The sequence below is a fragment of the Lepidochelys kempii genome, chromosome 3 (genome assembly GCF_965140285.1).
Source record: "Lepidochelys kempii isolate rLepKem1 chromosome 3, rLepKem1.hap1, whole genome shotgun sequence".
NCBI lineage: Eukaryota > Metazoa > Chordata > Testudines > Cheloniidae > Lepidochelys > Lepidochelys kempii.
Window position 1 is genome coordinate 115419206 of NC_136382.1, and position 13433 is coordinate 115432638.

A 13433-nucleotide genomic window follows, 5' to 3' on the forward strand; every position below is an offset into this window, starting at 1 on the left:
CACAAACAGGATTCAGAGTACAAGAGTTTGGCACATTACTTAATCTTCTCATTATTCTGCATTTTATTTCCTTTGCAGTTGGTAGCCTTCATCCCAGCAGCTTTTCTACTGCATCCTGTTTCCTTCCTCACACAGAAGTCAAGCTCTGACGTACCTGACTTTGTGTTTCTCCCTCTTTGGCCTTTATAATAAGAAAATCCATTCTGTCTGTAGTTATATTGTTCACACCTAACTTTTCTCGCATTGTACAGGGTTCAATTCACTTGTAAAATGCTGAGTTTAGGTATTTAAGCATTTGAAGGGAAAGAGGACTTAGGAGGATGAAGAGTTGTAGATGCATAGCTGAACAAATAAGGGTGTCCCCCTCTACTGAATTCTGGGGATTCCCATCCAGTTTTTAATGCAACAGGACACAACTAACTGGGAAGCCATGGAAAATCATGCATGTTGCTTTGATGTCTCGCTGGGAGACTGCATAGGGACTGTTGTGTCCCTATTAAGGATAAGAGACAATCCCGAAGAATGGAGTCTGTTGGATGATGAAGAAGTTCAGGGGGAGGGCAGACAGGGAGCAGAATCATTACTGATTTGTAGCGAAACAGGAGGGAATGGAACAGAACTTCTTAACTTGCTCCCAGGCAGCTTGGCTGTCTCTATGGACTGCTGGGGATATGGGTATCCCAGGGAGCCTAGTACCCCACCAGTTTTGAAGCAATTGAATATATGGCAAGTGGGGAAGAAACTAGTACAAATGGCTCAAGAGACACAACAATATTGTTATAGTAACTCCTCACTTAACTTTGTAGTTCTGTTCCTGAAAAATGCTCCTTTAAGCAAAATTATGTTAAGCTAATCCAATTTCCCCATAAGAATTAATGTAAATAGAGTGGAGTTATGTTCCAGGGAAATTTTTTTGGACAGACAAAAGACTATACGTGTGTCTGTATATATGTATACACACATTTTATATATATATATATATATATAACTGTTTGTTTAAAACGTGTGCTCTGTGTGTGTGTGTGTATAAAATACACACACACACATATACACTGTATAAGTTTTAAACAAACAGTTTAATACTCCACACAGCAATGATGATTTTGAAGCTTGGTTGAGGTGGTGAAGTCAGAGGGTGGAAGAGGGTGGGATTTTCCCAGGGAATGCCTTACTTCTAAATGATGAACTAGCACTTGGCTGAGCCCTCAAGGGTTAATACATTGTTGTTAATATAGCCTCATACTCTACAAGGCAGCAGGAATGGAGGGAGGGGAGACAGCATGGCAGAGAGAGACAGAGACATACACCGAGTGAGAGACATGCATTGCCCCTTTAAGTACGTTGACTCCACTCTAAGTACACTGCCCTTTTAAGTAGATCAGCAAGTTGAGACAGCAGCTGCTGCCAGCAAGCTCCCTCCGTTCTGATCCCTGTCATGTCCCCCCCCCCCGGCTCTATGGAGGTGGGGTAAGTGGAGGGGCAGGAACAAGGGAAAGGGGGGCACCCTCACATTAGCACCCTTCTTCCCACCACACAGCAAGCAGGAGGCTCCCGGGAGCAGCTCCAAGGCAGAGGGCAGAAGCAGCACATGGCAGTAGGGGGAGGGACAGCTGAACTGCTGGGCTATTGGTAGCCTGCTGGGCAACTGCCGCACAGGGAACTTAGGGGAGTAGGGAGCTGATAGCAGGGCTGCCGGTCTACCCTGGCTCCAAGCCCCCACCAGCTAACTACAACAGACTGCTCTTCCTGCAAGCAGTGGACAAAGCAGGCAGCTGCCAAACAACGTTATAAGGGAGCATTGCGCAACTTTAAACAAGCATGTTCCCTAATTGATCAGCAACGTAACAACAAAAGTTAACCCGGACGACTTTAAGTGAGGAATAGTTGTATTTCATTTAATATGGACATTTTCCCTTTGATATTTTTAACTCATGGATTAATGGTTTCATAGATTCCAGGGCCAGAAGGGACCATTGTCATCATCTAATGTGACCTTCTGTATAGCACAGGCCATAGAACTTCCCCAAAATAATTCTTAGGCCATATCTTTTAGAAGAAACATCCAATCTTGATTTAAGAATTGTCAGTGATGGAGAATCCACCAGGACCCTTGGTAAATTGTTCCAATGATTAATTACTCTCATTGTTCAATTGAACAGTATCAATATGATTGTATAGGTATTTAGTATTGTATTTGTTTAAATATTGTCTGAGAACAGATGATTGTGAATAACCCTGTCTTTCAATTTTGAAACTGCATGTCTGTTCTGTAAAAGCTAGAGATGAGCCACACATTTCAGATTTGGATTAAACATTCCCAAAATTCAAGGGGTTTCAGATCCAGGTCCACCCCTATCTAGTAAAAGTATGTGAGAGGGAATAATAGAGGGAAGGTTTGTTTGGGTTTTTTAAAGTATTTTAATGTACATAACTACGCTAAAATAGTTGTAACACAGGACTGGACGCTACTAAAAGATCTCAGTTAACTTTTTTATGCAGTCTGCTTGGGTGACATATTGTAGTTATCAGGGAAAAGAAAACTTGTTGTGAGCAGTAAATGGTTGAAGATAATCAAAATCATGTAAATAGAACTCTGGAGGTCTGGCAAAACGAATGCAGTTGGATTTTCAAAAGTATGTGGCATACTAGAATAAAGTGAAGCATCCCTTGCCTTTAACTGAGTTCTTTATCCTTAACAGTAACTGAAGCTGGTTTTGGTGCTGACATTGGGATGGAGAAATTCTTCAACATCAAATGCAGAGCATCTGGCTTAGTTCCCAGCGTGGTTGTGCTTGTTGCTACAGTGAGGGCTTTGAAAATGCATGGAGGAGGGCCAAATGTAAGTATCTGCACCTTTCTTGGAACACAAATGATAAACCTTAAAAACTGTCATTAACATTTGAAATATGTATAAAATTCTGAATTTTAAAAGTGGCTGGAAAAGCTCTTAATGTAAACCATTGTTTAGAAATTCTCATTCCTAAACTCCCTCATCACACTGATGTCCATTCCTGAATTTCCCTAGGAGATTATTGGACTCAAACCAAATGAGTAAGGATTAGATAGCTATGAAGAATTACTAATTATTAGAAAAGGGAGTGAAGTTTCTTTATATTTTTTTTAAAATCCTTTATATACATTCTCTCCCTTGCCTCTTAAAATAGTGATTTGTAAATCTCAGTGGTGTTAATACCTAAGTGCATGGTTGTTACGAGCCAGAGAGCTTGGCAGCTCAGGGGGAGAGAGGAATTCAGATTGCAGTGTGCTTAGTGGAATCAGGGAGTTTTGAGTCTCTTGTCTTGTGACTGGAAGGCCTAAGGCTTTTGCCACTGAGGTGGAGGGAACTTCCTCCCTCTCTCCGCTGTAGGGGTTACTCCTTTTCTTCTCCAAGCCACGTGATACCAACAAATGTGTGGTGTTCCCCCACCCCCATTATATCACTCCCTCTGCTAGGGCCAAGCAGGGTCTTGTAGATTGCTAATCACAGAGGCACTCTTCACTCAATCAGGCAGAATCAGGAGTATTCCTGTGAGTGATTGGCACTCTACTAACCAGGCAAAGAGACTGAAAGCCTAGCAACATGCTTCAGCTCCTCTCCCCAGCATTCTGAAAGGATCTGATACTGCCAGGGAAACAGCTTTCTGTGGAGCCTCATATTGGGGGAAAATTCCAGAGCTGTTTCTACAACCACAGAATTGTGGAATGCACAGAGCCTTCCTTATATCTAATCATCTCAGAGAGAATCAGTGCTGAGATTTTCCCTTATTCATACCTTTTGGTGCCAAATTTTCTAAGATTAAAAACCCAAAATATTGTTGTCATAGTGGTACCTGTGTATCATTCTCACCCAACACATACAGCTCTTTTGTCTTTTAACATGTTGTTCCTCCATAAATTTCACGATGGTACGTTGTGGTGAAAATTTTCATTCAGTCTAGCAAAAGGGGAATTTAAACCTGCCCTTTCTAACTATGTATTGATTTTATCTAACCCTGGTCTTTCACAAATGGATGTTGTAGGTTGCCCCACACAATATACTGTACAAGGACGATATAGGCCAAATTGTAGATCTGGAAGGTTAGCTATAAAAGTGGCTCTATAAACCAAACCTTTGTGACTCCTTGATATTTGTGCTGCCAGTCTGATCCCAAGGAGTCATGTAGAGCAGCCTAAGTGTTGCTCTAATTTGCAGCTGCCCACAAGGCATGGTTCCATCAGCCACAAGAATGCTGTGTCCATTCCTGCTGTCAACTGCTTATGCCCTCTGTGCTGGATTGCTATCCCCTCAGTCACTTGGTTAATACAGAGTTCCACCTTCTTTATGGTGCTGGGGAGTGCAATATGTATATATATGAAAGATGACCATGTCTGTGTCACCTGTGATCAACTATTTAGTAACTTTATACCTAAATCTGTACACTAATCATGTGGCTGGAGGAAAGGCAGTGTTTCCAATTCCTGTAAACAGTATATATTTTCTTTCTTTTATGGTTGGGTAACAGTCCCTGATCTAATTTAGACATCCCCTGAGAGCTGTATAAGTAATAGCAGCATCCCTGGGCTGCCTGTGTACTGCAGCCCTGCTCTCAGTGTGCTCCTTACACCAGAACTTTCCAGGGGTCCTTGGAAGGCAGCATTATGGCAGTCTTCCACAATTTCAGCAATGGGAGAATCCTCCTTCAGCAATGCAGGGGGGCCTCTTTATGCTATTCCAGCACTTTTGCCCAGTGTAAAGTGACTGCAGTCGGGGTGAGCATCTCATTCTTTGATCTTTTTAAAAAAATTTCACTCTCTTCCCCAATGTGGGGGTGCACTTGGAGCCAATAGCGTGACTTTTCCTAAACCTTTTACTAAAATGTATACAGAAGCCAGTTTTCTATTTCAAGAAATAGGTATATTCTTAACATTGGTTTGTTACCTGAAAACGCACGGCAAGACTTTCACTATAAATAGGATTTTAATTGTATCCTGATATATTTACCACCTTTGTTGTAGATGGATTATACTGTAGGATACTGCAAAGGTGTGTTTTACCTTCTCAAGTGAGTTATGACCAAAAATAATCACTTAGAATACCTACTCGTTATCTGATGTACTGAGTTTCTAAGAAGTGGGTATTTTAATATGTGGATTTCAATTGCCATTTTTTATGTGCTCATATTTCCATTCTGAAGAAATCCTAAATGAAATTGTAGGAGTTCTATACATGTTAATAGTGATTTTTTTTAAGCAGTAGAGCCACCTCAAATTTGGTGAGGAACCAGCTTTTAAACTCTGATTATACACTGAAAAGTGATTCTAAAATGGCACCACGGTTTTTCATGTTTGCATCTCACTGACTCCATATCCATTTTGCTCCTTTTACATGTCCCACGAACTCGGCCTTGAATTTGAAAGCCGAGCAGGATTCTTGCTGTCTCTCATATCATCACTGATAAAAATAGGATTCTACAGTCAGAACCTAGTTAAAGTTCTATAGATGCCCAAGCCAGGAGCAAAGCCAGCTCACTCTCCTAAAGTTGTCACAGTTCAGTGCAATTGCACCTGTATTCCCCCTCCATGGTCCCTCAGGGGCACCCACTCTAGGCACCTGGCTTCTCAGGTGTCACATCTCTTAGGCTGAAACCCATGTCTCTCTCCCTCCTGACCAGGGTTTTTCCAGGCTTCACGGTTCCCTGCCTACAATGTGATATTCCCAACAAGCCAGACTACCTAAACAAGCCAACATCTGTGGTTTGCTTTCTCTTTAAAGGCTGTGAACAACATAATTGACCGAGTTATATGTTACCACACAACATAAGCAAGCTCATTTATTCTTAAGGTGAAAGCATTCCAGAGAATTTATTCAAAACAATAAAAGAATCTACACACGTGCTAAAATGTTTACCAGAGGTCCTCCCAACTCCAGCCTCAGACTCTGTCCTTCTGTCCTTTGAGTCCTTCAAAACCCACAACTGGGTTTTTCCCATGGTTACAAGTTCATAACTGTCTCAGATTCAGAACTGGAACCCCCAGGAACAGATCAGTCTTTCCTTTATACTGATAAGGCTTGGGCCTTTGATCTTGACTGCATATAATAGTGATCAGTAGACAGTGGCTCACTTCTCAGGGCAGAGCTTCAAAAGGCTGGATTTTTGCATAATGGGAGGTGAGGAATTTGCATTCACCTCCTCCTAGATATTCCCCAGGAAAACAACTTCACACATTTTGATCCAAAAGTCCATTCTTGTCTGGCACGTTGTTCAGCATAGTCCTTTGAATCCCCAGTCTCACATCTGTCACGTCTCCCCTGTTGAAAGGTTACATACAATCCCAGCCCACAAATATACGTAAACCATTCAATATAATGGATCCCAAAGATACTTAATTCAAGAAGGTATACCAAGGAAATTGCCATATCTGTCTCAATAGCTATATTTGCCTTAGAGTACAAACATTGTATAAAGTTGTAAAAATTCATTGTGTCACCAAAATCAGCAGATAGGATTTAAAATGCACACCGAGAACTGATTTCTTGAGTAACCAGTTGCCATTTTTTCATAGTAATTTTCTGACCATTACTGCTTTTTGGGGAGGGGAAAAGAAAACCCTGACACTGAGTCACTGCTGTAATAAACTGAGAAGACATAAATTCTTATCTTTGGGTCGGGGGAAAGTGATTCATTTTGCCATTTGCTTTGTACAGCTGTAACTTTCTCTAGGGCCATGGTCTGTGGTTGTACTGAACTTTTGTTGCTGGAAAGGAAGGTCTTATTGTTTCGTATTGGCAATGGGCGTGATGTTTTGGAGTACAAACGTTTTTAAAAAGTTGTACTCCTGACCAGGCAGGTAGTTGACTAACGTTGTTAGATGATTGTTAATTTTACTTGCTTACGATTACAGGTAACTGCTGGTGCCCCTCTTAAGAAAGAATATACAGAAGAGGTAAGAGCAATTACTGTAAAACTTAATCCTGTCCTTTTTAAAAAGTTTTGATTTGAAAAGATCTAAAACAACAGAGTTGCCAGTTACTTTGCAAACGATAAAACAAGAGGAGAGTGGCGAGTTTAGATGCCGGCAGTAGATGCAGCAAGCGCTTCTTGATTGAGGTTTTATGATACAATTTAAAAATAAAGATGAAAAATACCTACAAAGGGAAGAAAATCTCTCTATTTGCTGCATTGTGTGGATTGAGTGCAATATCATAGTAAGATAGCAATGGTAGTGTTCAGACTTAAGAAGCCATTTCCTAGTGTTAGATATCTTTGATCTTGGAAGTTACTTCAACTGAGTATACTTCCTATAAAGGAACTCTATTTCACTTCAGTACTCTGATGAGAGAGATCCACTGTAAAGTGTAGCCTCCTTTTTTCCCTGATCAAAAGATGTTGTTTCATGTTAAAAATTGAGTTTTTCTATTTACCTCAAAACAAATACACTTGAATTCAGATTATCAAACAAATATGGTAACTGTAGTAAAAAAGTTGTGGAAACTTCTTTAACGTTCCAAGTTTCGGGAGATGAAAATTGTTCTTGGTATATTATCTGAATTCATGGACTAACCAAATGCCCATTAAGGAATCTACTTGTGTCATTATCATATGAAGGAACCTGATTATTCATTGCGTGTGTACAGTTACCTTTTTTTCACAAGTCTTTTATTTACCCTTTACAAAGGCCCTTTTGTAAAGGCCCTTTACAACTTAGGAGCTGAAATGTTGGCATTTCTTTCCCTTTTTCTGTCCTTCCTTCCCTTGACATTTGTAAGTAAAATTAAAGTATATATGAAAATCTATAGAAAGTAATAGTTATATTATCTCTGTTCGTGCTAACGACAGGGAGCCACTATTTCCAAGCCTCACCTTATACAAAAAACCCCATAAACAAATGGCCCTAGGAAATGAAACAGGAAGAGATTCTCTAACACATTCAAAATAAAGAGTCATATCCAGTCTCAGCTGTTAGGATAATGTGCTGACTCTAAGGCTTAGTATTAATCCTGCTCTTCATGCCTGGTGTTAGACAGCAAGATGGCACAGCTCAAACATAGGCTATATATGTTTAAAGAATAAATATGTGGGCTATGTTTCATCTTTGTGGATAAAGCCTTTGTGTAGCCTATTACTTGTGCTTTAGCTGCTGTCTACTTTTTTTTAATTACAGTTTTGCAACCTGGTTATTACTAGGTTTAGTATGTGTTTCTGATATAGATATAAATCTATAAGATACCATACCATAGATATAAATATGGTATCATATATATCATACCATAGATATAAATATCTATATTTATATAGATATAAATCTGTAAGGCATTACCATGGTATGTTTGGCTTATAAAAATAATACCTAGTTCTCCTATAGTAGTTCTAAACAGTGGATTCAGGAATAGAGGGATTAATGAAGATAAAATATTTTTTATATCAGTCCTTACGTTACATGATGGGCAAATTCCTATTCCAATGTACTTTTCCATGGAAAATCAGTATACAGTCTTGGCAAAGCCTAAAACCTCTAAGGGTATGTCTACACTACAAAATTAGGTTGATTTTATAGAAGTCGATTTTTAGAATTAGATTTTATACAGTCGATTGCGTATGTCCACACAAAGCGCATTAAGTCGGCAGAGTGTGTCCTTACTATCATGGCTAGCATCGACTTACAGAGCGGTGCACTGTGGGTAGCTATCCCACAGTTCCTGCAGTCTCCGCTGCCCATTGGAATTCTGAGTTAAGCTCCCAGTGCCTGATGGGACAAAAACTTTGTCACAAGTGGTTTTGGGTACCTGTCGTTGGGCCCCCCCTCCCTCCGTGAAAGCAACGGCAGACCATCGTTTTGCGCCTTTTTTCCGGGGTCCCGTCTGCCAGCCCCGCTCAGCCCGCTGCCTGCCTGGATGATCGGAACCCCAGGCAGGCAGGAGGCTGAGCGGGGCTGGCAGACGGAGCCCCAGACCGGCAGCGGGCTGAGCAGCTCAGCCCGCTGCCATTCTTGGGCTCCATCCACTTGCTCCTGCCAGGCAGGGTCCCAGCCGCCAGCCCCGCTCAGCTCGCTGCCATGCTTGCCATACCACTGCAAGCACGGAGCCCGCTCAGCTCACCGTCACCGTACGTCTCCTGGGTGCTGCTGGCAGTTCTGCATTGCTACACAGCAGCAGCTCCTTGCCTTTGCAGCAGATGGTGCAGTAGGACAGATAGCCGTTGTACGTCTCCTGGGTGCTCCTGGCAGACCTTGGTGAGGTTGATCAGGGGTGCCTTGACGGACATGGCTATCCTCCTTTTAAAGCACCGAATGGGAGTGACTCCAGGTCATTCTCGTTTTTAAGTTTCGTCTCATGGAGATTCAGTCCTGCCTGGAATATCATGCGAGCTGGAGGCTTCTGCCTCAGGCTGCTCTCCCAGCCAGCAGCACAGCGTGGTCACACCTACCCCAGCCTGCCCCTTGTTCCCATGGCTCATGAAGCCTGGACAATAGTAAGGAGCAGTTCAATTTGTGGAATGACAAATCCAGAATGAAGGATTGCACTCCATGGGCCACATTAAGATTATTTCAGAGTCCTAGATAGCATTTCTTCCCTATAAAAGGCTTCATGAAAATTTTCCCCCGCCACTTACAAAAATGTTAATTTATCAGAGCAGCTGAAAGGGTAAGGAACCTGGGACTATAACTTAGAGAGAGCTGCCATATTATTTAACTCATAATTGATATAATTCAAAGTAAAATTTCACAGCACGGTCTGTTCTAAGACTAAAAATGCAGGAGGGGAGTCTGAGAAAGAAACAGTGACCTGTTTCCACCCGGTTTCAAACCGGGGACCTTTCGTGATAACCACTACACTACAGAAACCCATCTTGAATGGGGCTTCTCTTTTTTTGCCACAGATTTTGTTGAATGCACAGGAATGTTTTCTCTAGCTACAGAAGCTACCTAATGCAATGTCTATACCTATGGCCTTCCCGCTCACAAAGCGGTAATGCCCCCTCCCAAGGCTGACACAGCGTGGAGTGTATGTGAAACACCGACCTGGCTTGGGCAAGATCTCTAGTGAGGCATGATACTTTTGCTGTTAAGCAAACACAGCAATTCTTTCCTGGCCTCTGCCACTGAATGCCCCCATGCATTAAGCTGTGCCCTGTGAGTGCGGGAGGACTGCATGAGCTCGGAAAACATGTCATCGCGAGTGCGTTTTTTCCCGCCTTCTAATCTGCAATAACATCAGGGACGGAGATGATAGGGGGATTCTGGAGGGACTGCATGGTCACCTGTGCTGCTGAGTGCTGCTGAGTTCGCCACCCTGACCAAACAGGAAATGAAATTCAAAAGTTCCCAGGGCTTTTCCTGTGTACCTAGCTAGTCCATCGGAGTTCAAAGTGCTGTCCAGAGTGGTCACAATGATGCACTCTGGGACAGCTCCCAGAGGCGACCCCAAATTCGAGCCGGCGATGTAGATTTTAGCGCTAATCCCTTCATCGGGGAGGAGTACAGAAATCGATTTTAAGAGCCCTTTAAGTCGAAACAAATGGCTTCATTCTGTGGATGGGTTTAGGGTTAAATCGATCTAACGCTGCTAAATTCGACTTAAACTCGTAGTGTAGACCAGGGCTAAGTCAGGAACAGGATGGAACAACCTAAGAAAATCAACAGTAGTAAATCACCTGGACTGTATGCTTGTATGTTCACGTGTGTGGGAAAGAGAGAGCTGTCTGAGTGGGCTTGTCTTGTCTTGTATTTTAAATGTCCCAAGTTTGAGAGGCTTATGATCTGAACCGCCTCCCACTGAAGTCAGTGGGTTTTTCCATTCACTTCAGTGGGAGTTGGATGGGGCCTCATGTCAGGTAGCATCCCTGTCAACCATTCTCTCTGGGAAGCTTTTGGTATTTGGGCCTTTAATAGAATGCCCGCATTAGTGTTATCTCACAAATTAAGTGGCATCACACAAAGGATTTTGATTTGAGTGAACTCTCCCTGCATTTGAGCTTGGAAGGAGAATGAGAAAGCTAGTCCATCTCCTCCTTCCATTTGTCTTCCCTGGGCCTGGATATGTGGTGAAAAAGGATCCTAGGAGGAACCAGATGAGATAGCGTCAGTCCTGTGATGGAAAGCTTCAGCAGCAAATGTCTTAATGAATTGTATTACTGTGTAACTCCTTTAGATGGAGCCATGAATTAGAGTGGGGGGAACTGGCAGCAGTCCATACCACTGCCAATGTCAACTGGCCCACAGATGTTTTCTGACATCTTGTTTATTGATTGGCAGCCAATTGGCAGCAACTCTGTCTTGCTTGTGTCCCAGAAGGGAGCAATCTGGCAACATGCTCAAATGTAAAAGATCTAGACCCTGCTCAGTTATGTAAATGCGGCTCCTGCTACTGAAGTCAGAATTAATAGGATACATAAAAGTATTTTGTCTGAAGCCTATTATGAAGGTTACCCATAAATATAAAAATAATTACAACTAACCATGTTTGTTGTAATTTCAGGAAATTTCTTTGGCTAGAAAAGATGTGACACCTTGCCATTTCTTTCCGTTTGTTTTTTTGTTTGTTTAATGTAGAATCTCCAGCTGGTAGCTGATGGCTGTTGTAATCTACAGAAGCAAATTCAGATTGCTCAACTCTTTGGAGTTCCTGTTGTAGTTGCTCTAAATGTCTTCAAGTAAGTCAATCCATCCTTTACTCATGCTAGTGGACCCAAAGCTCAAGCTCATTGTTGTTGCATGAGGTGTAATCACTTACTTCCTCACCTCATATAGTATATTAAATATATTACCACTCACAGCTGGGTGAAAATCCAGGAAGTAAAATTAGTATTAACTTCATATACCACTCAAAAGAGTTACAAAGATTCTGCTGGTGTTGTGACCTAATTAAATATGCTGGTTCAGTCCTGAAAATATTTTAAAATTCAGAAAACTGTAATGCAATTTTCAGCGTTTTATTTAGAGCACCTTCCTATTTACGTTTGTTTTTTCAATCCACCAATCATGGCATGAAGAGAGAAGCTTTTAAAGGAAAGAGAGAGAAGTTTATATTTGACTTGTAGAAAGGATTTCTTTTAAAAAAAGAGTAAATTTTTTATACATCCTGAAGCATATAAAGATTTAAAAAAAACCTCTAGCTGCCTCTTTTAGAGGTTTTCAAATCACATAAATATAGAATGGTATTGTATGTGATTTGTAATACTTATTTAAATGAAACATTCCTACTTCAATGTACCTAAGACAGTTGGGGTTTTTATAAACATTTAATAGTTGTATGATTTCCATAACTAACTTGTTTCACAACTGCAACTACAGAGCATTGCTTCACAAATAAGGCTGTACAAGAGTAAATAAACAAAATAATGACAGAACTGTTTGGTTGGCAGAACTGACTCCCATGCTGAAGTTGATTTAGTCTGTGAGATTGCAAAACAGTCTGGAGCATTTGATGCAGTGCCCTGCAATCACTGGTCAGCTGGTGGTAGAGGAGCTGTGGAATTGGCTCAGGCTGTGAGAAAAGCTGCCAGTCAGGAAAACAGCTTCAAATATCTGTACAACTTGGAGGTAAGATGATTAAAAAGAATGTTGCAATAGTTTCAGATGGAGAACAAAGAGGATGTTGCAACAAATCTATTTAGCGTTCCTTTCAGATGTCAGCTATAAGAAGGTGCTTGCTTGGCTTAATAATATCCCAGGCGTTGCAGATTAAAAAATAAAACTATTACTGAAGATGAAATAGTGAGTACTTCTGGCAGTACAGGACTGCTCGCTGCATGATAGCATACTTACTAGCGCTTTGTCTTGTTTAGCTTTAAATATCCCCAGTGATGAGGCCTCTGCTGGTCCTAGGAGGCTTTTCATGGCATTCAGCTGAAATTTCATTTTCTTGATGTCATCCTGTTTGAAATGCATACACCTGTGACTCCCTAAAGTGTTCCTTTCCTTCTTTAGGCAAAGGATAGTTTCTCAAGACTTAGGTTGTATGCACATCTCTACCATTGATGTGCTCTCTGACATTGAAAAAGTCACTTACACTCACTGTTCTTCAGTTTACTTGTCTGCAAAGTGCCCAGTGTTACAGCATCCCCAGGTTGCCAGGAGGAGCAATTGCAGACAAAGTCCTTCTTGGCCCCTACAGCCGCAGGGTGGAACGCACTCAGTGCAGACAGAATGTTTGGAGAATTATATTGCCAAGAATTTTGCTAACAAGCCTCTACTGAGCTTGTGCAAATAATGGTTTTCAGAAGCTTACAACTTGGCCAAGTCTGGGTGGATTTTCACAGGAACAGCAAAATGCAACTGTCTAACTCCTTGGTGGCACCCTCCCCCACAACACTGCCAAGTTTCAATCTCTGTTTCAATAGATGAAGGTGCTAGAGCTTATCAAGAAAAATACTTGTAAGACTTTTTTTTTAACATAAGCAAAACCAGTTTATTTTCCCTAATTTAATTCTTGCAAATAACAGAATTGTTTCTGC

The 13433-nt window shown here is 41.5% G+C and overlaps 1 protein-coding gene across 7 annotated transcripts in view; it reads left to right on the forward strand.

The window, feature by feature from the left end:
• Positions 1-13433, forward strand: part of MTHFD1L (methylenetetrahydrofolate dehydrogenase (NADP+ dependent) 1 like) — a 247896-nt gene that overhangs the window by 153699 nt on the left and 80764 nt on the right. For 6 of the 7 annotated variants that reach the window (XM_073337644.2, XM_073337645.2, XM_073337646.2 and 3 more), the window contains 4 exons: positions 2700-2839; positions 6883-6924; positions 11530-11630; positions 12342-12519. In XM_073337644.2, coding sequence (XP_073193745.1) covers positions 2700-2839; positions 6883-6924; positions 11530-11630; positions 12342-12519 — 461 coding nt within the window. Of the gene's footprint in view, positions 1-2699; positions 2840-6882; positions 6925-11529; positions 11631-12341; positions 12520-13433 lie in introns of those variants that run through there. The other variant, XM_073337649.2, reaches the window with a different exon arrangement.